The sequence below is a fragment of the Corapipo altera genome, unplaced genomic scaffold (genome assembly GCF_003945725.1).
Source record: "Corapipo altera isolate COAL_440 unplaced genomic scaffold, ASM394572v1 57, whole genome shotgun sequence".
NCBI classification, from domain to species: Eukaryota; Metazoa; Chordata; class Aves; order Passeriformes; family Pipridae; genus Corapipo; species Corapipo altera.
In genome coordinates, this window is record NW_020884905.1 from 5150399 (window position 1) to 5175196 (window position 24798).

At 42.5% G+C, this 24798-nt stretch overlaps 1 protein-coding gene across 1 annotated transcript; it reads right to left on the reverse strand.

The window, feature by feature from the left end:
- Window positions 1–5449: 5449 nt before the first annotated feature.
- LMO4 (LIM domain only 4) lies at window positions 5450–23399 on the reverse strand. The gene is made up of 5 exons (XM_027651442.1): window positions 23134–23399; window positions 20707–20945; window positions 13734–13830; window positions 13225–13380; window positions 5450–9131 (listed from the first exon to the last, which is right to left on the reverse strand). The coding sequence occupies exons 2-5, from the start codon at window positions 20940–20942 to the stop codon at window positions 9123–9125; spliced, it is 498 nt and encodes a 165-aa protein (XP_027507243.1). The 5' UTR covers window positions 20943–20945; window positions 23134–23399; the 3' UTR covers window positions 5450–9122.
- Window positions 23400–24798: the final 1399 nt, after the last annotated feature.

The window sequence follows — 24798 nt, forward strand, 5'->3', positions numbered from 1 at the left end:
CATCACTGATCAGTCCAGGGATGGCAAAATTAATAGTAATGAGCTAATTACTATACCAGCTGCCTACAAAGAGGGGTCCTGTAGGCAGACTCCTTCTGCCCATTTGCCTGCTGGTTAAACCACCACTCTAGAAATTATAAAACAAAACTTTTTTCCCTTTATAAACATCTATCAGCGTCACCTTTATATGGCCCACAGCACCAACACTGCCTGACTTTTAAGTTCTCAAAATCCAGCCAGAATCTCCCCTAGCACATTATAACACATTTTACTGGCTTGAGCAGGGTAAAACACAGCCGCCTTCTCAAACGGATGGCTGCTGAGCTCCAGCAGCCTCTGCACGAGGCTGGGCACACCATCTGTGTGCCCCCCAACGTCCGAAGCCCGTTCACAACTGCCAGCCCTTTGAAAAGCCAGCCTGTTTCTCTGATTGATTCACTTTTTAATGAACTGGGAAAGCCTGTGAACTTAAACCCTGACACCTCCACCTCCCTCCCGTCCTAGCCATCCCTGCAGCAATGTGCTGATTATATTTCAAGTTATTATGGGATTAATACAGCTGCCCCCGGTGCCTCTTTCCCCTGAACTTCATCAATAAAAGTTGTGTACTACTCTTACTCCAGTTAGTTCAGTTTATTCCTGAATCTCTCCCTATAACCTGTGATGTGTCGGCAAGGCTGTATCATATCAGCCCTTCAAAGCTGCCAGTGCTGCCAGCGTTTAAAACCTACTTGTGTCACGGCCTTGCATAAGCTTTGTGTATTTAAGAGGACATCTTGAGCTTTGCTATGCACTGTATCAGCTCTGCAAGTGAGTAGCACATACTTAGCACTATTAAAAATAATGAAATAAGATAATCCACCAAAAAATTAAATAGATTGTGCCACTGTCATCTTTCTTTGAATTCACAGTAGAGCTATAAAAAAATACTCTACACAGACAAGTTCAGTAGAAGAAAAAAAAAGGATGGGGGGAGCAAAAGATCTGGGCCAGCATAATCCACTTTTTCACCAACAGCATGTCTTTATACAGTACAAGCTGTAGGTCTACTTTTTTTTGTTGGTGTTATAGGTTGGGTTTTTTCCCCCCAAGAATCCTATTTTCTAAAAACATCATTAAAAATTTAATTAACTGGCTTATTCTTTGGAAAGTCTGCAATTGTTTACAAAAGAATTGCCACACAAGCTGCCACCTTCGACTGTGTTGAAGCAGGAAGTTATGTTCTTGTTTACAACTGTGCATCAATTCCACAATATATTTAGTTTTGGTACAAGTTACATATAAAAGTCTTACTGAGCTTAATGTTGCAGCAAATAACACATATAGTAAGCAAGTAGGATTTATCACTGGCTGTAATGTCATAGCACATATCCTAAATATATACGGTGAATGATATATACACATGCACATGCAAACAAAATGGTAATATATTTAGGATAGAAGTGATGAATTGTGCTTGCTTTCATTATTGTCATTTTGTGTGCAGGAGAATGGAGATCAAGCACATCCATACAAAGGGCGGCTGGTTGGGATCGCATCCTTTAAGCAGTATAGTCACTCATGAGCAGGTCAGAGAAGAAACAGCACTTTGCTACCCATGGCATGAGACAGGTAGTCCCTCAGGAGTGAGGGACCCAGTGTGGATGGTGGGATACAAACGAATTCCATGGACTCCCAAGATGCTCCCAAAAAGCACAAAACATCTATCCAGCTAAAACACTTTCCCAAGATGTTTTATTCAAGCTTTTTTCTTAAAGAAGGAAGTGGCAATTTTCTCTTTTAAATTCAGTTTTCTTCCCCCCCCCCCCGCCTTGGTCTCTCCCATAAATACAGAGGCCAGAAGGCTATGCTTAAATAATTCATCTACAAATTTGCAATATCTTTTTGAACTATAGCAATTAAACGGAAAATAGAAAAATCAGCTCAGCATCCTGTTTGGATGTAATTAAAGGTATAATCTGTTCCATTTGAATACTTCAGTGCTTACCCTTCTTAAAACAACAAGTAAGAATAGTAGCTCATTTGCAATATGTTTTTTTTCAAGTCAGCTAAAAAGACTAACTGATGAAGCAAGAATAATAATTTTTAAATGTGGCATAAGCACAAAAATACCAACTACAGCTTTTGAATGATTGTTGCAGATCTCGTCTGATGAGAGTTCAGTAACAAGGGGTATAAGCTTTATGGCAAAACACTGAAGTCTTCCACTATTTGGTATCAGCATCTCGATATGGCTGATATAATTACCTATCAAATACATCAGTGGAATGCATATCAGAGGATATCCAAAAATATGTAAGTGGGATGCATATCAGCTCAGTATTTTAGGCACTGTTTGATCTTAAGGTTTTTTTCTCAGAATAAAAGACAAATACCGCATTTGTTGCCCTTTTGTTTTCTATAAGCAGCTGAAGATTTTACAGCACAATAAAGTTAGCCTATTAATGGCTGGGTTATGAGTTTTAGCTGGATTTTTACCCTCCTGCTGGACATTTCTTCACTGCTCAAAGAAATTGAAGTCAGGTGTAAAGTTAATATCTGCCTTGTTCATTTATTCATATTGTAAGCAATCAAGATTTCCCCAAATCACAGGGCAATCTCTTGCCTTTCGAGAATTAATATAGGCCCCGTTCTCTCAATTTAGTTTAACAAAACAACTGGCATAAGTTCAATGGAAGCGATGATTATTCTGAGAGGTTATGGCGAACCACAGAAGTTGTTAGCAAGAAGTTTGCTTGTAAGATCCCCTAAGAGGAAAAGTATATGGATATTTCAAAATGTAATTAACAGCATATCCTAACGATGTGAGAAAGAAACATCCTCTGGTTTAGCTGCAGAGGAACCTGGCTGCAAAGGGAGAGCTTTGGCTTGCCCAGCAGGCACTACTCCCTTAAGAGCAAAGGACAGGATGAGCACCAGAGGGGACCACTCACTGCTGTTGAGAAAGGCACCAGGGCAGGCTCTGTCCATGGGGGCTCCTTTCATGCAGCCAATCTCCCTGTGCTCAGCAGCACAGCTCCCTCATCATGGGCATTTCACTGGGTCCAGGACCCAACCAGAAAGAATAACTTTTTTTCAAAATATCAATTTTCTCTCCACTATACTCTCTCAAAAAAAATTCTTTTGGGGCAGGAATGTCTCAGGCCCCCTTTTGGTCTTAATGCTACGGTTTGTGTGACTGTTTCAACAAAATTGTTGAGGTTTTTTTGGTTTTCTTTGGGTTTTTTAAAGTTAGATATGTAGCAGTGAATAAGAACAATTCTAAAAAGCAAAATGCTCTATTTTTTAAACATTTTGACCATTAAAAAAAATTTTATTTTCAAGCTCAGCATTTGTAAGCTGAGGTGAATAATGTAGCAGAGAACCAATTTAAACGGATAAAATGATCACAAAAATGTATGAGCAATACTACACATGGGAACAAAATGACACAATGGTCTGCAAGGCCTCTATTACAACAGTGAGTATGAGAGAAGTTTAAATTTGTTAAAAGTTAGCACCTATTAAAATTTCCAGCCTTCCTGGGGGCACACGCTTTGCTGTTTGAAAGCCCACGCTCTTTTCAGGACCAGTCCAGGGGCATGAACCCCACATAGTTTTTCTCAAGCATCGCCCTCCTGTGGGGGCCTTCAATGGGCAACATAGACGTGAGTGGGGCAAAAAAAGCCCCAAGGGAGCCACCAAGCAGGACTAAGGCTTACACACCCAGCTACCACCTTACAGCCTATTGCCTCCCCTGAGCTGTGTAGCCTCCTGCATGCCCAAAACATTTCTGTGAACTTAACGCTAGAACTACTGTTAAAAGAAACATAACAACAGAACTTGACTTGCTAAAAATACCCACAGAGGATGAGGGGAAAAAATCCCCCAACATAGTAGCGTCTGCCTCCACTAAGCAGGACTTTTTTCAGGTCTTGGGCTTAGACATTAAGACCACTGTCTTGGGTGAATGAATTACTGCCTGTCAGCTGGGCCATTTTCACTGAGGTTTAAGCACAGGTATTTTACCTGCCATTTGCCAGGAGCCCAAAGCCTGCACAGTTGGCATGTATCATGTTGTATAGTATCGTATTATATCGTATGGTGCAGTATGGTACGGCTGCTCAGCCGGTGGCACAGGCATTTGCTACCCATGTGACACCTGACACAGCAGTTTGCCCTGCAGCAATCACCTACCCCATGGGTCACACTCCAGGACTAGGACCCAAGCCATTTCACTCCCATAAGGAACATTTCTTAGAGACAAGAACCTGTGTCTAAATGAAGCAATGCTTATCTCATGCATACCACAGGTGTGATGTCATCCCCTCTGGCAGAGGAACCAGGATGTCTGCAGCCTCCACTGTACAAAAATGCAGGAACTAAAGTTAACATCTCAGACTTCGTTAAAATGTGGTGATAATTAAGAAATACAATTACCACTACAAAGTTAATTCCTCTTTGAGTTCTTACAAACAAGTTTTTAATTTGCACCGAAAATTTACATTTCAGATTTCAAGTCAACCATGAATGGTACAAGCTTGGCCAGGGACTTCAGGAAGTGGCTGGTAGGTTCTGCAAGGCTTGGGGGCAGGAGCACTGTGGCTTCCCAGGAATGTCACAGGCAAAAAGTCACCAGCAAACCCTAGTGCACACAGGTAAACCGATGGGATTGCTTTAAACTGTCTCATCTGTTGTACAAGTGTGAAAATAATCGCCATGTCAGATAAACTTTTGCTTTTTATTAAAAAACAAAAACCACCAAACTTCTAAGGTAATTGATTGCTTTCTTCTAGTCTTTTATTAGTTGTGATTAAGGAGCTATAGCAGTCCTGTTTACACAGCTCTAACAAGTCGGAACCTGCAGTACGTTATTGGCTTGCGGCCCACAACTTGCCGTCCATTCTCAACAGAATCAATCTGAAGTTGAAAACATCCCCTGTAGGAAGCGTACACATCCCTGCTCATACAGGAACAGAAACAGTAATAACTTCAGGTCCTGTAAGTTGCAAGTTCAACTTACAGAGATCAGCCCTGACTTGTCATTGCTCTCAGCATGTTCGTGATGAGATCAGAGCACTTCTCGAAGGACTCACACTTCCAGCTTGACAAGGGACAGAGGTGAGCGTGTTACACTTCCCTGTTACTCGCCACTCACCGCAGCAATGAATCGAGAGCTCCTTGCTGTTTAACATGCAGTCAAAGCACTGCCAATCTAAAATGGCTGATCAGTAATACTTTAATTGCAGTTTCATAGAAACAAATTGCTATTTAATTGCAATAAGCTTGTCTGTGGCTTAGCTGGACTGACAATAGGCATCCACCTGGTAGTAACAGTAACAAGCAGCAACAAGGGTTATCTGGTACTGCACACACAGGAGGCTCTGGCAGTGCCATCAGACCCAGAACACATAATTTCCCACTGAATGAATATAATACTTAACAAAAAAAATTATATACATAAAATGTTCTAATCTCAATTTTATCTGTTATTTTAATAGAGCTGTTCAGAATGTGGATCCTTGCAAAAAGCCTCACGTTTGACACACAACAACCAGCCAAATAATTTGATAAAATATTTAAATTTAAATGATATTTTGAAATCACAGAATCAGGTTGGAAAAGACCTCTGCGATCATCAAATCCAACCTATGACCTAACACCACCACCATGTCAACTAGACCATGGCACTGAGTGCCACATCCAGTCTTTCCTTAAAACATATTAAGGGACAGTGACTCCACCCCCTTGATAGCCAAAGCATACTATGCCAGTATCTGAGTTGTTTTTTTTTTTTTCAGTATTTACCCTAATATTAGATGATGCAAATTTTATCAGGGTTAACTAACAGGAAAAAAGGGAGACAAACTCAGTGTGGTTAATATTCTAAAGATGTGACTTAATTTCATAGGCTTCATTTTGGTAAGACATTCTCATTTTATATTTCATAAGATACTGCATAACCTGTTAAAATATTTAAAGATAAATCATGTAGGACTGAAAAGACAGTATCTTGTTGCAAACAGAATTTGGTTTGGAAAGGCTTAATGTCCCACTGCCTGCCAGGATGCGTAAATCTCATAACTAGACAGCTGGATAGGTAAAAACATTAAACCCATTTAGAGGGCAATCTTTTTACAAAATTGTTTCATTAATAAGAGTGACAATTTATATGATTGAGACATTTAGATGCAGTATAGACAAAGCATTTTATCCAGGTTCACGAGGATGATTTCAGATTAGTAGTATTTCCTTTGATTCTTTTTTTAACGTTCATTTTTGAAAGCAAGAGAAGCTCTTACTGAATGATTATTTGTATGACTTTTCAGCAGCACTAAATGCAGAGGGTGTATTTCAGCCTCAGTGCAGCAAATACACGTGATAAAAGGTGAACAAGTACACGTTTTTCTTTACAGATCTCCTAAAAAAAAAGTGATTTTTCACATAAGGACAAATCTAAGTGTTTCCAGTAGCCTTCCCTCCACACCTACCATCCCCATTAGAGCCTGTTTTATTGTCTGAAATGCCTCTGGTTTCAAGAAAGTGTTTTACTTAAAGCAAGAATACTACTTAAATATGTTCTATTGTATATTCATAGCTCCATTAGTCCTCCTCCAATTTAGCACATCAAAGCAAAGGCTTCATCACTTGCATGTGGATTATGCTAACATGAGTGACATTTGTAATCTTATAGGTCTGCAACTTAAGAAATGCTTTTAAAGTAAGCTATTAAATAGGTAGCTGTGCTTTACAAATGAGTCATATAATAGTTTATTTAAAGCTGTTAACGAACTTCAACCTCTACATCACTAAATGCAATACTACATTACTTACTAGAAGTTATTAGCTATCTTCTTAGCACTTCTAGGTTATATTGGACAACCAGAAATCTGTACATGTTAGATTTAAACACAGTACCTTGAGTGCTTATAGTGAAAGAATAGAAAAAGATGTCTACAGTCTCACTAATACTTGAATTCTATATTCATATGACTTCAACTGTCTTTTCAAAGATATTGAAGCAGCACAATTTGCAGGACTAGCTGAAGACTTTAATGCCAGATCAAAAAGCTGAGAAACTTATTTAAAATACACATTAGGTGCATTTAATTAAAAAAGTCAGTCAATCATTTATGTTGTGTTTTATGTTATGAAAGTACTCTTTTGTCTGTACTGTCTGATACTGTACATTACTGTATTTTCTTTTCTCTGAAACTGTGCTTCTTCCTCAAGCACTGAAGTGTTAAAAGAAGAAATTCAGCAGCCCACCAACATACTAGAGGTCATGAAGTAAAATTTGAAACAAAAATATCTTCTGTCAGTTGTTTAGACAGACAAATCTATAGATCAGCTTTTTTGTGTACTGGCATCACAACAAAAATAAGTCAAGCTCACTCTGTAACCAAGCATGCTGAGCAGTGAACATCTTCTCAAAAACTGAATTAAAAAAGATAACATAATGATGTGTTCCAACTGTATTAGTTTCCTATAAAAGTAGAGTAGTTGTCAATATTGATTTGCTATTAATTGCAGGAGAGGCACGCTTGGTGCTTGCAGTTTCCTGACTGAAGGCATACAAGGTACAGCCACAGATTCATGTTAAGATTCTTGCTAAAAACATGAAGCGGCAGATTTTTTTTCCTCAAGATTATTCTGCACAGCTCTACTACCAAACAGCTGATGGGAAAAACACAAAAAATGAAGTCTAAGCTTAGAGGTGGCTTTGTTGCTTTGTGGGGAGGTAGTTTTTATTTGTTTGCTTTCAGAGAACAGATGATATTTGAGATCAGCCAGTTCTCAGAAATAGCCCAGGAAACATGTTTTTCTTTCCTTAAGATTATCAGTGTTGCAAAGTTAAGTCTCTTACCACAGCAAACACAACTTTATGCTGTTCAGATCAGAATAGCTATTGTATTCCTTTTTATGAATAATCAATTCTAGTGCTCAGCATGAGGTACAAACCTTTCTCTGTTTTTTACTTTTGACCTCTTATGGTATATACATACCCTCTCGTGCTTGCACGCTCAGAGACAAATGCACACCCTTAACACAAGTGATTCTGAAGGAAGGAATTGAATAGAAAGATATCACAGTACCCATGTGTGTACTGAATTCACTGCAATGTGAATTACAATATACTTGCTGTACCAGAATTAAGAATCTCCATGAAAAATAAATTTGAAATAGTGCTCTGTATCCTTGCCAAAGGTATCGCGGTCAAGTAGTTTAACGTATTCTTTACTGGCATAAGAAAAAAATATCCAAACCAAAAAGCTACTTTTAAAGGTAATTGACAATTAAGGTAACAACTATGTAAGACAGAGTTGTGGAATAATGTTTTGAATGTAATTTAAAAACAAAAAAAAAGGCAAAGTTTCTAAAACCCATACTCAATTCAGTTTTGTTTGTTTTACTTTTTATTATTTAAATACACCATACTAGAGCAAATGTCTCTGAAAATATCACAAATAAAAGATTTTTCTTCATTCAGCAAATTAGAAGTAGGTGAAAATTTCTACACAGTAGCTGCTATGAGCCTGACTTTTTTTTTCTTTTTTTCTTTTCTTTTTTTTGCCATGGGAAGTAGCAACATTAGGACAAAAACACTTACATGCATACATACATTGTATTTTACAGAGATACAATAAAAGTGTTTGTGATAGAATATCACAAAAGCCACATCTTTATCTCATGTTCAGTTTGATTGAAACACATTTCCTTACAACACTTAAATATACAAAGAGCAAATAGAATGTTGTTAAGGTAAAACACAGGGTACAAACTGGCCAGTGCCCTGCTAATTGTTAATGAGGGTAGAAAGCAGATTTCAATGCTTCTTTTAATTAGCTTCATTAGTCATCTTCCCCACCCACCCCCCCCAAAGATGTCCTCCGGTGGATCTTTTTTCATTTTCTCTACAGTCTCCCATTAGCCCAGGTTCATGGAGTCCTTAATGTTCATATTCAGTCATTTTAATACACCAATAAATGTGGGAAGGGCAATCAAGAATAAAGAAGGTGCAATGGTATGGAGCTGGCATTGATGCTAGCTACAAAGGTGACTTGTCTACTTGGAGACATGGGATCCATCTGTGATGAACAAAATTTGAGATGAAGGCACGCATTCTGCATTACTCTGACCTTTTAGCAGACCTGTAAGAAATAAAAATGGGTATCTTAGCTAAATTTGAGATAGGAAACTACAACATGACTGCTTTTGTCTTTTCCTTATTCACTAATCTCTTTTTTATTAGACTACTTTCCAACTGTGACTTGATTAAGGCTTTCTACGCTATCCATTCACACTGCTAATGTTTCAACTTCAAATAGCAAAAAGCAAACATTTTCCACAGTTTCACTACTAAAAAAAGCAGACGGGAAAAAAAGAGTCTACAACAAGAAAGTGTACTTTCTGGTAACAAATTGTACAGTGAATAAGGTGGTTTTTCTGGGCCCCCTTTAAAAGGGAAGAACCATTATGCAATGCCTTTGAAGAAGCAAGTAATATGATCTTATAATTGGAAGAAATAGTGTGTAAAGCAAATACAAAGTACAGCCAATATCCTCCCAAGGCAACTTCGGCTAATATGCTGCATTGCACAAGAGCTAAATATAGATATTTCAAGATTTCCCCCCCATTTAAATTCCTCATCTGGTGCGTTAGTTAATGTTACATAAACATTTTAATATATGAAGTCAAACATGTGCTTTCACACTGGTGTTAATGAATTGTGATAATTAAAAGTGTCTAACTCAATAAAAATCTAAACTTTCATGGGTAAAATAGAAATGATCATCCATAGTCTTCAAATACAATCTGTTTGCAATTACCAAAATGAAATAATATATATTAGATTTTTATGGCTTTTAAATGACATTTTGCGCTTCCCAGGAAGTTCTTTTTCCAGCCTTTCTCTAAGTTACTAAAAGCCTGAGGTCTATTAGTAACTGCAACCCCCCACTTTCAAGCTAATTAAAGTAGTAGAGGCTTGGAGGTTTAATTCCCCAGAGCTGAAGCTCAGTGTGAGAAAGGTAATTTGTCTGTCCAGAACAAAGATTAGGGAGCAGCCAGCAAGCATATTTAATAAATGAGCATCAAATATCTTCTACTATGGACACAGACAACACCAATTATGTAACTACAAGGGAATTGTTGAGTGATATGTAAACTAGGAGATTTTTAAGATCTTCTCAAAGAGACGTAATATAACTCATACTTTATTTAAAAGTACAGAAGCTGAAGGCAAGCATTTGTTATGAACACTGCCAACTGGTGGAAAATTTACACTTTTAGTAGGTGGTAATACTGTTGCAAACACGAAATACTAGAGGAATACTATGAGTACCAAAAAAAGCAAAGAGAATTCTTGACAATACAGCCCCTTCAAATGAAACGGCACACAGGACATCACAAACCAAGTTTTCACCCTGCAGGCAAGCAGTACCAAGTTTAGAGAAAACAGGGTTTTTCCCAAACTACACGGCAAGTAATGGGAAGTTATATTATAACGTGTGAATTGCCTCAGGGAGGCAAAAGGTGGGAATGGCCAACATCAGGGCATTTGCCTCCTTAAAAAGAAGAGCAAGTTTTTAAACCAAGTTAGGCCACGGAACCCTTTCTGCCTGCACCAGTCACCTGTAAATTGTATTAAGACAATAGTAACTTCATAACACATGCACAATGAAAATATGTTTTAATGCTGGGAGATTTCTTTGGTTAAATAAAAAACCCGTGGATGTTCTGCTATGTCTATAATCTCTGGTGGTAAAATAACCCGGAGACTGAATTGATCTTTAATGCTTAATAAAAAGTATCTGTTACAGCCAATTCTGTTACAGAGGAAGAACATTTTTAATCAGCGGCCCTAAAACATGCAGCTTTCTGGAAAACATCTCTGATGTTATAACCTTTAGACTGTTAAAAAAGCAAAATACAAAGCACAACTCTCTTGGCACCTGCCCCTGTAGCTTCCAGAGTTCTAGAAACCTGACAAATCCATGAATTGTCAACTTGTCTCCTCAGCTATATTTCAGTTTTCTGGGGCTTGGGTGTTCTGCAATTCCCTATGAAAACCAGAAGGAGAACTTCGACCAATTTCTAGAGAGATTGTATTATAAAGAAAAAAAAACCTCAAACAATCATCTCCCCCCTCAGTCTTCTCCCTAATACCTGCTCATCTGCCTCAGCAGTGACTGCAGCAACGCCGTTAACAGGCAGTGACAGGAACTCATAAAAACCCGTTCGCACTATTTTCTCTGCATTTAGCTTCTACCAGGTGCCTACAGTCAGGAGCTCTGCAAGCCCAATCCAGTTTCACTTCTCTTTTCCATGTTCTATGTTGCTCATCATGTCTACTGCTTTTATTGCAACTAAATCATTTTTATGTTTTGCTAAGGCATAGTAAGAAACTGATAAAACTAAATGGCAATTTAGACACCTATTTGAAGTTACATTAAACTTTACATTCGTAGAAGACAAGTGGATAAACCACTCTCAGAATGGCGAACCTTTTACTGCAGTGTATAAAGATGAATGGTTTTACCTATATTTTGAAATGGGATACCTATAAATATTCATTTAATAGAATCACTGCTAGCTAGTCTATATTACAGATTTGTTTCATTAAAATTCACAACAGTATAAATCTATGAATCTTTAACTGTATTTGTACTTCCTTGAGATGAGGCTGCACATTCTCCTCCAGTCTTAATTATCTTTGTTCTGCCTAACTATACAGCATTTTTGTCCTCAACTCTCTCATCACCTCGATTGACAAATTAAGTAAACAAAAAAGGTCCACGTTTTATTTTGATGTAATTACATTCACTGTATAAGATTTGAAAGAATACTTAAAATTAATCAGTAAATTTATGCACAGAAAAAAAAAGCAAACACGGATATTGAAATGTAGCAACATAACAAAAAAAAAAAATCATGTAACTTGAAGTTTCTGTTTTCTCAGACATATTTTTCCACTGACTAAAAGCATACAAAATATACTGTATACTAAAGAATACATCAGCCTAGCATTTGTCTCAGATTTTTTTAATCTTTCAAATTCCTACTTGCAGATAAATGTTATTTTTTGTGATCCTTACAGACATTAATGAAGTTCCTATTGTAAATCTATAAAGAATTACCAACTGAAGTGTGCACTTTTTGTTTCATTGCAATAACTCAGTGCTGTGTGATTGCCTGGGTTAATGATGAAAAAGTCAAATATACTATCAGAGCTGATGGAAAAATCTATCACCAATCTGAAATTAAAATTCATCTGTGGTCAATAAGATTTAATATCCATGCAAGTGGCGCTGTAAAGAGTAAATGAATCAATGTCATCAATACATAATCAGTATGAAATATGATGTGAATAAAATTATGTGCAAGAGTCATACATCCACTCTTTTCTGGACCAGGGTGGAATGAACAGTCTCTTAACTCAAGGTTGACAGTAATTGTTACAAATTAGGCACAGCAGTTATCAAAATGCACTCACTTGCATAGCTTTAGGACTTATTAAGGAGATTAAAATAGATCTAAAACTATCTAGTTTCAGAGTTACAAGACAACTGTTGATCAGAAATTTTTTTCTTCTTCTTCGCTATATGATTTGTACAGTCATTATTTACTCATTTAGCTAGAAACCAAGAGCTATCAACCACAGAGATATACAATCTCTAGTTGAGCTATTAGTGTTATGGAGCGATAAGAAAATAGCATTTTGATTTTTAAATCTGAGTTATGACATACAAACCAGACAAGAAAATACTTCTGAAAGAGTATCCCAGCATGCTTCCTCAACTAAAATCTTAGTAATTAGGTAAAATACACTGGTTTAGTCCAGGAACCTTCTCTTTACAAGACATTTATTTCCATATTAAAGGATCTAATTTTCCTCCCTCAGAAACCTGCTCTCTTGTAGCCCTTAATTTCAAGATTATAAAATAAAATACTTCTATTTCTCAGGAGTTTGTATTAATGTATGCTCTCCGTTTCGCTTTGTACATAAGGAGTTCAACAGCTGTACAGATGCACGTGCACAAACCAAAATAAATTGACTCACTCTATATCCCATATTTAAAAGGTTAGTATTTTCTCCCCACGCCCTGTGCCTAAATAACTTAAGGCAAGTTCAGCTACTTAAAGGTCTCCTTGCAGGGGTGGGGAATGTCCACTATTAGAATGAAAAGAAATTGATCTTCATTTAGCTCTAAGAAAGCTTATTAGTAATTGTGGAGTATTCACCTTCTGGTCTGGCAGTAGTGGATTACTCTGAAGTGAATTCAAATGGCCATTGATGAGAGCTGTAGGTCTATCATGTTCACAAAATAAACTGCCATTGATGTAGTGAAACCGATCTCCGGGGACCAGGCGATTCCGGCAGGTAGAGCATGTAAAACACTGAAAAAGGAAAGAGACAGCAAGTGAAACTACAGCACAAATTAAGTATGCTGCAGGTTTGAAAATTACACTTCAGAGACTGCAAGTACAGCTGAGATATGGAGCTGCTTGGTTTCTAGTTCTCCAAATATGGCATTAGTCTTACCTGTTGGGACTATGCAGTACATAACTCACGTATAGTTTTACCGATTATGAGGGAACAAAGCTACACACTAAGAAAAGCTCTATAATAGATACTCATATTTCTAGTTATTGTTTTGCATTTCATTCATAAGCAGATGCAGATTTTACACTGAAGAAGCACAGCAGTCCTAATCAGCTACTAAAAAAATATATACAGCAAAACCCCTCACCTTAAGATGATAGACGTTGCCCTGTGCCCTCATGACCAGCTCACTAGCAGGAATGGACTGTCCACAGGCACTGCAAGCACCACTGTTTCCAAATAACCTGAAACAGAGGTGATGATCGTGAATAATTTAATACACAGAAGACTCTCAGCATTTTTGCACATCACTGCCATGGTTTATTACACAACTATTTTAGACTTCTGACCCCCATCTTCCAACTTGCTTACGTGTCATAATATGAAAAAGTATATTTTTGTGTAACAACTGGTAGCTTCACCCTACCTTGGATGTGGTTACAGAGGATTTAATCAGAAATATTGACTTACACCTCTAGAAACACAAACAATTCTGTACTACACACATTTTATCAGATTACTGGGTTCATCATAAAAAAAAAAGATACAATTCATGACTGGAGTTTAAATGCATTGTGTCCTTGAAATTATATGAAGAACTCTTTTGTACTTTAATCATATCTTGAGATATGAGTCATCAAAAGGGTTAAGAGGATTTGATTGTATATCTAAGAAGACATCATGCTCAGTGTATTGAAACTCCAGTAAACCTCCATCAGTGCAGAGTTTCCATTAGAAACTCTCTGCTATCCAGGTTGATATATAATGTGTATGGGTTAACCTTTTCAATCATGGTGTCAACACTTTAGATTTGCCTCTGCTCATCTCTTTCATCCTAACCTTCTCTCTCTCTTGATAATGAAATGCTTGCTCCAACTTCCCTCTATCTGCTCCTGAGTCCACAATTTAGATTACTTCATCTCTGCTAGCAACAAACTGAATGAAATTTCGATTTGAGCAGAAAGTAATTTACCGGGATCTGGACCCATTTGTCATCATATCTCTCTGGGTGTTTGCTGTATCACTGCAGTTTTCCTATGCAATCAAATGAGACCACAACATCTGCCATTGGGGGGGCACACGCAGTGGGGGGAAGGGGGAATAGGCAGAAGAGTGGTGAAGAAAAATATATACATAATTCTTCAAATTTATTTAAAGGCACAACGCATCGATTCAAAATATAATACAATAATGATTATTGAGTTCTACTTTCACAGGCTGTGTTAGCTAGAATTAGAAAAACCTTTATTTGCTTTTGCGTGAGTCTCTAATAGACACAAATATTTATAAAGACTACCACAATTCATTTCACAGTAAAAAAGGAAACTGAACTAGCTGGCAGGGTCACAGACCCACTTTTCTGCACGATGGAAAACATAGTAATAGGATTTACAAATTAGTGTATTGGTGTCATAATAAATATTAATATTTGCATCTCCTTCCTGTCCAAATAAAGTCATAAAATTCTGTTTGTGTCAACCTAGGACACACATTACAACAGAATACCCGTAATCTGAATGATTGCAGTGTGCCTCCGTATAAAAATAATTGCTTTGAATTTTCAGAATCTGAGCTTACAGAGGAGGCTTGTCATGTTCAAACTACTAATTTGCTGTCGCCACTTTATTGAAAATAGCCTGTAAGTTGTTATTAAATGTATCGACTGAACGACAGAGAGAGTAGTAAAACTGCCCCTTAAGATGGCTTTTAATAGGAAGCTGAGAAACAAATTTTGCAGCAGAATCGATTTGAAGAGTTCAATCAAAACTCCATTTCAAAACTAATTAGTCTGAGATCCACGACACATTGACACGTTCTTGCAGAATCACAGTGGTTACGAAGGGAAAGCTGAACTAATACATTGTCAGGACCTCCTGCCAAAGGGACTAAACTGTCTGGAAACTAAAGGTCCATTATTAGGGCATCTTCCAAAACGGTACCAGTTCCGAGTAGTTACATGATGTATCAAGGTTACTTCCAAAGCTTTGCAATATGCATTTTTCTTCCTTCATGGTTACTCGTAACCAAGTTGGCACTAGAAAAGGTGCACTGGAAGGGCTTCGAGAGGAGGCAGCAAGGCACTCTTGCATTTCTAGAGCACAGATACAAAAATCTAGGGTAAGGGGGTGGCACCAAGGGCACTGCCGGCTAGGGAGAGGAAGAAAGGCAAAGATGGACAGACAATGTAAGTTGTCCAGGAGAATCTGAGCCTGGTAAGCAGTCTCTCACAACCCCCTGTACAACTGCAGCACCCAACTGCAAACACAGCTTTCAGAATGCTGATCTCATTGCACTACTTGTCTTCATTAAGCATTCATTGTTATACTATTCTCTCTGAACTAAAAGTGGTTGAATGTCTGTGAATTCTAATAAACAGAGTCAAACTAACCCAGAGGCTTTCCACACATCCTAGGTTTTCCCCAGGCATGTTTCCAGAAGAATTCTGGTTTGGGAAGCCACTTCAGCTGAATATTCTGCTAAAAGGCCTAAAAATTACTTACAAACTCAGAACGCCTTTTCATTTCTTTGTATTATTTACCAGGAAAATTAAGCTTATTTTTCCTTCTCTACTGTTATGAATGGTTTTATTCTGTAATGCCATTAACAGGAAAAAGGTTTTATCTTTAAAAAAATTGTTATTCCTCCTTACCAGTAAAGGAAGTCTTCCATAGTAACTATTCTTTACTGAAAAAGTTGTTTCACATGGTTTCTGGGAGGCTGGAGAGCTAATTATCTAACCAGGGGGACTGTCCAGGACAGTATTTGATTTAAAAGGCTTGAGGCTTTAGGTGCTCAATTAAGTAGCTATTGGTCTCAGACTGGACTTTAATGGGCTCTTTTCTCTTTAACTGCAGCAATGGGTAGAGATACCCCAGGTCAGGCTAATTAAAGCCAGGGGACTCTTTAATTGTGATGACAGAATTGGTTTCAGTTTCCTCTTTGGGTCCTCAGTCCAAGAAGGTCATTAATATTTCAACATTTGGGCAATGCAATCAATCACAAACATCAAGAGGTTCCCTGTACGGACAAGGCAGCTCTTCTACACTTGGCAGCATTTTACTGAGCCACCTTAAATTAACTACTGTGTGCTTCCAACACAGCATTCCCCACACCCCCAAACGCAGAAATGCTCCTCATTTTTTTAGTTGGTGGGGATTTTTTGGGTGGGTTTTTTTCAGAACTTTCTGTGCAAGAGTGGGAATGAAGGCAGTGAGAAGCCTTTTCAGCCCAGTTTCCCGTCTTGCTGCTCAAAATTCAGCATCAGCAGAAACACATCTCTCGCAACTTGTACTAGCAAAATAAGGTTCCAGTGCTTTCCAAAATCGTGGAGACAGATTTAAGCACTGATTCTTGCACGACATGGTGCACATTTGTGCCCACAGACATATATCCAAGCCCTAGCAAAGAGAAATGCACATCCAGACCTACTGATCCAGAAGCAATCGGTGTTTCTGTACATTCCCTACATTTAATCTAAATTCTGCACCAGCTATATTAAATGTAACAAAGAAAGGCAACACAGAAATTACGCCTGAAGCCAAGTCCATTAAAGGTACTTCAGAATAACTAGAGACCAAGCACCTTAAAAGCACCAGAAGCTATTGATACTTAAAAGGGGGGCTGTGCATAATGGCAAGTGCTGCATTAGAGAAGGGGAAGAAAAAAAAAAGGAGGAAAAAAAAAACCAGCCAAATTACGCTTGGTTAATTCAGAGTAACAGATCTGCCCCCAAGTGAATTGGAGGCCTTGAATTAATTCTGTTATGACAAATCAAGATAAACGTTCCCCCTAAATTGCATGCGATTTAATTAATTTTTGAGATCCTGTTTTTTTTTTTTTTCTCCTAGCTAATAGTTCACATGCTCCTGTGCTGTCATTGTGCTTGAGTGGGCAGACTTCAAAGTGATATTAAATAACCAACTATTAGATTTACCTAGCACGTCCTATTGGAAAAGTGCCATTTAATTACCTAGCCTGTTCAATTAAAGGGACAGCATTCCCTGAATATAGCAGCTTGCCGCTGATTACCAGGGAAATGAACTGGCTGCCTGGCGGCCCCCTCCCCTCCCCTGCGCGGCCCTCGGTGCGGCTCGGCCGGGCCCGGCCGCCCCCAGCCCGGGGCTGCGCCCCCGCCGCGCTGCGCGGAGCGGGCACCCGGGGAGGGGCGCCGGGCGCTGCCCCTTTAAGAGGCGCCCGGGCAGCCTCCCCCTCTCCCCCTTCCCCACCACTCCCTGCTCTCTCTTAGAGGCCAATTTTGTTAATTAAATGTTTTGTTTGCGACGCGGCTCTCATTCATTTCGGACACGTCATTCCGAGCAGATCTAAGCCAGGGACCAGATCTCATTAGATAAAACCTATCAGAACTAAGAGAAAATGGAGGAGACACTAATTAAAGCTTTTAATTGTGCGGATTCGCTGCCACGCTGCTGCTTTATCTGGCATCTTAAGGTTGGGAGGGCTGCACTCCACTCCCCTCCCTGAGCGCGCTGCTTGCCGTGAGGAGGGAGGGGAACGGACCGGGGTTTTCGCCTCCCTCTCTTTTCCCAGGAACCTTGGCCTTCAATGAAAGCTGCTGCAGTAGCTGTACGGCCAATTTGTGTTCGGGTTTTGGGAGCTGGCGGGGCGCGGGGGGGGGGGGGGAAGGGGAAGGAGGAGCAGAGAGGGAGGGAAAGGGGAGTGTTGTGTTGTTTAAACAACAACAAAAAAACCCACATACAGCTTCAGACGGTTAAAAAGCTCATTAATAAATGGCCCCATGGTCTTGGCCCGAAGGAGCCAAGTCCCTTTCACCTGGCGCCTGCTGGGCCAATCAATCCTCTTTCTCATTTTGTCAATTGTGTCTAGCATGCCCCACATCTCCAATTGAGAACTGTGCCCGTGGCTCTTGCCTGGGGAAAAGAATGTGCCACTGCAAAAGCCCTACGGAAAACTAAGAGGGGAAAGGATGGCAGAAGGAAAACAGAGAGACTTGCTGTCAGATGGGCGGCAGTGCCTTCACACCTGAACGCGGCCATTTCAAACAAGAAAAGGTTGAGGGCCTCGCTCATGCCAGCACAACCCAGGAAGAAGCCTGCAAAGTCCATTTCCAGCAGGAAAGCGCCAAGTTAACTCGGCCTTGGCAGGACCAGACCATCCTACCCCACCTTGAGTGTACAGTGTCCAGTTCAAGTTTCAGCAAGCATCTGTCAGAGTTATTTTTGCAAGTCAAATTACACAGATCTAAAGAGAAGTCAGGCGATAGGACAAGGAGATCAATTCAAACCCCTCATCTGATAAAGCATCCTATTCATAATCGCCTACATTAAAATGAACGAGTATTAATTTTTGGCAACACAAGACCAGAGGACTGCGATAAGCTTGCCTGAACTTGCCTCTGGGATACAGTGGACGCATCTTCTCTTTTTAATTAGTAGCAATCAGACATGAGGGTTTGTTTGATGGTGCTGGTCAAGTGATGAATCTGTACTATTCAGTGCATCTTAACAGTAGTGTCAATTTTTCCACTTCAAACAAGACTCTTTCCCTAACACTGTTCTGCTCTATTTAATTACAATTCTGCCAGGCTTAGGCTTGTTGCTCAGGATGATGACCAAAAAGCACCATTAACCCCCCATCATGTGCTCATTCTTTAGCATTTCTCTCTAAAAATACCCCCAAAACTAATGAAGCTTAGGCTTCGATTCCTCAGAGATACCAAGGGACATTTTATCTACCTAACTTCCCAAAGCCACGGCCATGTACCAGGTCAGAGGCTGCCCTATCAGAGTAACCAAGTCTTAACTCTGTCCTCTTAGACTAAGGAGATCTCTGTGCATATGGACATTCAGTACAGTCCACATCCTCTCAAACAAAAGTCAAGTTTTATAACATAAGCAAACTTGCAACATTTGATGGCTGGTTTTGATAGGGTTTTTTTCAGAAAGGAAAAAAAAGTGTAACTTTTTGGCCATCAGGGAGAAGGGAAATCCTGGGTTAACTCTTGACATTTACTGTAAATGAGAAGCCAGAAGCATTTAAACAGAACACAATTTGTTTTAACTAAGCATTTCTGTGATGCCGGGAAGGTATGGGGCTTTTCTGTTGTTTTTTTTAATTACTGAATGTTGAAACAGAACACCTCCTTGAAGCATTCATGTGCATCAGTCTATCAAACCATTTACTCAAATTAAATGTGTAATCCTTCAAAATGCCTCCTTTTAAATTAATGAGTTTAAGTAGCTTGAGTTCACCTGAAAAGATCGTACGGGCACCTGACCTCATGAATTCTTTCTATTAATTATATTGGAAACTTGTTGGAAGGGATACTCTGCATAATCTTACTGTACCCCAACAGATGTGAGATTAGTGAGGCTTAGTTCCCCCTACCCAAATCTGTGGCATTTAAAGCAAACAGCTTCAAAAGAGAAAGAGATAAGAAATAAAGGGCACAAGCATATACCTCCTCTCCTATCTCCTGCATTTTCTATACTGAAAGTTAAGAGAAATGCCGGTTCAAAGCTTCTCCGTAACAATGCGAAGACAAACATCATAGCACCGGTTTTTGCTATAAGTAGAATCGGTGGCCCTCCAACTGACGGTTAATCAGCTCTTTCACAAGGAGAACAGAGAATGAGTCATTCTGTTTCCACTCAAAGGAGTTTAAAGGTGCTTATGTAAATATCATAATTAATCAGATACTAAAGGCAGGCATTTCATTATTTAGCACCTCTGCCACAGCCTTATTTAAGCTCTGCGATTTTAACATTTACCGTTCAGATATGCACACTTCTCCTTCAACACTACAACAAAGCAGATTAATTTAGACTCTCTGATTGCTGTTTATTTTTAGTTAGGACTTGTTTTGTGCTGACAAACCACTTTAAAGTTACAGTCGTCGTTCCGCCTCCCCCCCCCTCCAACTCTTCCCTCCATTTGGCAGTCGCAACTACGCCCTGGGCTAGGCGCTAACATCCGCACCCGCACGTCTCCTCGTTCCTAATGAAGGAGCGATCCTGAGCCAGCCCACCCCTCTGCCCGGCGGACACCCACGGAGAGAAATAAAGGGGGGAAAATGGAAAGATGGAGAAAAAGGCAGGAAGAAAGGGGGAAAGCGGTCCTCGACAGCCCGGCAGTCACCTCACCTGATGTAGTCGTTTCTGCAGAGGATCATCCCGCTCTTGGTGTAGCAGGAGGTGCCGATGTCCCCCAGCTGGGCCTGGCAGCAGGAGCACTTGAGGCAGCGGCTGTGCCAGTAGCTGTCCATGGCGTAGAGCAGGAAGCGGTCGGCGATCTTCCCCCCGCAGCCGGCGCACCTCTTCCAGGAGAGGGAGCCCGCCGTGACCGGGGGCGGCTGCGCGCTGCCGCCGGGGTTCACCATGGCCTGCGCGGAGAGAGGGGCGGGGGCGGGTCAGCGCCGGCACGGGACGGGACCGGCCGGAGCGGCGGCGCCGCTGTCGGGCCCTGCGGGGGCAGCGCCGGCCCGGGGCGCGGGGCAGGGGCGCGGCCCCGCAGCTGGTGGGGATCGGGGGGCAGAGCGAGCGCGCCCCGCCACCCCCCCGCTCCGGGCTTGTGCAGCTGCAGCTCACAAGTCAGGAACAGTCCCAGGGTTTGTTTTGCTTATGAAAAAAAAAAAAAGTGTGTGAAGAGTGGGGGGAGAAAGAAAAAAGTTGTGAAACTGGTTTTTCAGTCTAGCAGAGCCTCCGCAGGCTCAGGGCGGTAACGAGGGGCTCGGGACCGGCCCTCCAGACCTCGAGATTTTATTTTTTTGTAGTTTTATTTTGGAGACCTAAAAACACCCAGAGAAAACAGTGCTGACTGAGGAGACTGGCCAGAATAATAGATCACTGAACTTTAGGACGCCTGTTAACTTCCTACACAAACATACTCAACTTTTGTCTCGCTAATCTGCCCTTGATCAGCAGTTTAAATGCTAAAGCTTTGTTATTCAAAAAAAAAATAAAATTACCGACCCTAGGAAAGCAGCAGAGTAATGAAGTGTGTACCACTCCGGCTGCGGTTACTCTGGCCGCCCCCGAAACTGCTACTAAGGGCATTTTTCACTTTCTAATAAATGCTTTATGCAAGCAGGACAACCGAGAGATAATATAGGAATCAATTCATAAAGCTTACTCTAAACCGATTAATTTGTTGCCTTCAATCCAGAGTCCAATAAACTCCCGGTGTTCCTCTAGTCACTTATACTATAAAAAGATCAAGTTATTTACTGCCAATTAAGCAGCATGTTTTGTCTTTGTCCTTTGTAAGCCGTATGTGCTCATGCCGAGGCATCTGGCTATCTGCTAAGGACCTTCAGACTGATACGTCCAGCGAGGATGAACTTTTTCTGCCACTGGCCCAACTCGGCTGCAGGAGGAGAACTGAGGCCGATTTAAACACACATTTCCTCAGAAAGAGTACCTGGAGGTATGTCCAGTGACCGCACAATAAACCAGGAGAACTGCACCAATTAAGCTGTAACAAAAACCCCGAGACTTTGGAAAGAAAACCACTCTAAAAGCCATTAGCATTGCATTTATCCGAACGCATCGTATACCTTTATGTAAATTGATTTCTGATGCATTTGTTCAAGGAATTGCCTTTTGTTACAGTTTCCAGCTACAGCCTAAATGAATCTGCATTTCCTGCTCCAAGTCTTTAAACCGTTTCCCTACGCTTTAAATCACTTCGGATATCTTAAAAGAAAGAAAAAGGCTCCATGCCACCACCTTAGCCCGTCTTTGTCGAAGGCAAATATGTATAAATATAAAATGGGAAACGTTACACTGAGAAAACCATCCAGTAACCCCATTAAGCTAAAGCTCTTAAGGACAAGCAATACCTTAATGCTGATTAAATCTAAAAAGATGAATCAAGAGGACTGACCAGAAAGTGACTCCCTTGATAACTAAGGACGGGCCTCATCAAGTTTCATTTAGAGTTGAGGGGGGGGGAAGCTTTTAACTTAAATAGGCTTACTCTAGTAATTACACAGCCAAGCAATTTAGGTCCTGGGATAGGAGTCAGTGAAATAGAAAGCAGAGCTGGAACCTAGAGGCAAAATAACCCCCCCCTTTTAACAGCGTCTCTGGTGCTTTTTTAATGGAGACCAAGGGAGGGACAAGCGGAGAGCTGGCAATTTGTAGTACAAAAATGGATGCTTAATTCATGTCTTGGTTTTAATTAGGTGATTCACCGAATTTCTCCTGGATTGAAACAAAAGACCGTGTGGGGGGCAGGAAGGGAACCGGAGAGGAGAGAAATAGAGAGCTCACTTTGATCTTTTCTGCCACTGTTTCAGAACACTGTTTACTACGGGGGAAGCGGGTGTCCCAGCGCCCAACCCCCCCCCACCTCCCCGTCCCCTCCATTCACAGACGAGGCAGGCAGAGCCCTTTCCCGGCGGTAGCTGGGAAGGGGGGTAAGGAAAGGCGCTACAGCGGCGGCCGTCGCCAGGCTTTGTACGCGGGGCCGCGACAATGCCCGGGGCGCCCCGCTCCGCGCCCCTCCGCCCGGCGGGCACCGCGCACACGAACGCTGGGAAACACGGGGGAGCGACCGGCACTTCTTACCTGCTTCCCCTCTATATTGCAAAAGGCCGGGGAGCGCCGCTCGGGGTGCCTGAAGAGGTCTCCTTGTAAAGAAATAAGCACAGCGCTCGCCCTCTCGCCGGCTGTCGGGAGCGCTGGAGGGAGCCCCCCGCCCGGCAAGGGGCAGCCCAGGCTGGAAAAATATAGATATTGCTATGAGAGGCGTCTGCCCGGGTCCTTCCTCCCGCTCCCGCTTCCCGGGAGGGGAGCTGCAGAGCTCGGTCCCCGCCGCTGAGCCGCACACGCAGGGCGCCGCCGCCGCTCGCTGCTGCAATCGCCGGGCAAGTTTGGCAATGTGGCTTCACTTTGTGCCTCTTCCCCCCCGCCCCCCCACCTCCGCCCCCTCTCTGGGCTGCGGCGGCTCCCGAGCCTCCCGCGGCGCGGAGCCGGCCGGCCGCGGCCCGCCGGGGCGCCTCAGCGGAGCGGGCGGGAGCCGGCGAGTTTGAGCGGGGCTGGGCGCGGAGCTGCTGCCGGGATCCGGCGGCGGCGGCGCTGGCGGAGGGCGAGGGGCGGCCCCTCTGCCCGTCTGAGCGTGAGGGTGCGGGTGCGAGTGTGCCCGTGTGAGTGCGTGTGTGCCCGCACGGTGCGCGTGAGCCCGCTGCCCTCACACATGTGTTACTGACAGAGCAGAATCCCAACTACACTCCGGCTCGGCGCCCCCGTCAGCCCGCCGCAGCCAATCCGCCCCCGGCTTGTTCAGGCGGAATAATAAAACCTGCCAATCCCCGGGAAGACAAAGGAATGAGTGAAAGGGGAGGAAAAAAAAAAAAAAAAAAAAAAAGAGGAGAGGAAGGGAGGGGGCGAGGAGGAGGAGGAGGGGAATGGAGAGGAAGGAGGGAGTCAGGTGGGCAGCTCTGGCCGCGCCGCCCGGGCGCTGAGCGAAGGCGCGTGGCCGCGAGGGCGCCTCCTGCCCCGCCCCGCTCCGTTCCCGGCCACCAGTTGAGAAACTTGGCGGCGAGGGGCCGTCCCGGCTGCCCCCGAGGGCAGGCCCGCTCCGCCCGGGCCGTGGCGGCCCTCGGAGCCCTTCCCGGGCGCTGGGCGCTTCCCCCGCCGGGCCGGGGGGAGGCGCCGAGGGGAGGCGCGGCCGTGGCAGCCGCTTCTCGCCGCCTTCGTGGCGCCCCCCCCTGCCCGCGGCCGGCCCCGGTGCCCGCACCCCGTCCTGGAGACAGGGGAGAGGGAGGCAGGGGCCGTGCACGGCTCGTCCCGCGGGCGGAGGGGCCGTGTCGAGCCGCCGGCTGTCACACGATCCCCGCTGGAGCCGAGGGAGCTGCGCTGCGGGACCCAGGCGGGCACGGCCCGCTGGGGCCACCCCTGTGGAGGTTTCGGAGGGTTAAGCAGCCGCAATTGGCAGCACGGCTCATCAGCAGGGAAGTCAACAGCCCGGGGAGAAGCCCGGGGCTGACGTCAAATCGGAACAAGTAATGTTCAGTGGGGACGCTTAAAACTGTGAAGAAAACATCACGCATTAAACGCACGTCTGTGAGGCCTAAGAGCAGCACACAGGATAAGCACAGCGCCGAATGGCTGGAGCAGACCCCCGGAATAACAAAGTGTTCCCGAGTGCGGGTGCTGTGCCCCCGCGGCCGGCGCTGCCCGCACAGGGAACACACGCGCCCCTGTCACCCCGCGCACGCGGCCGCGCTCCGC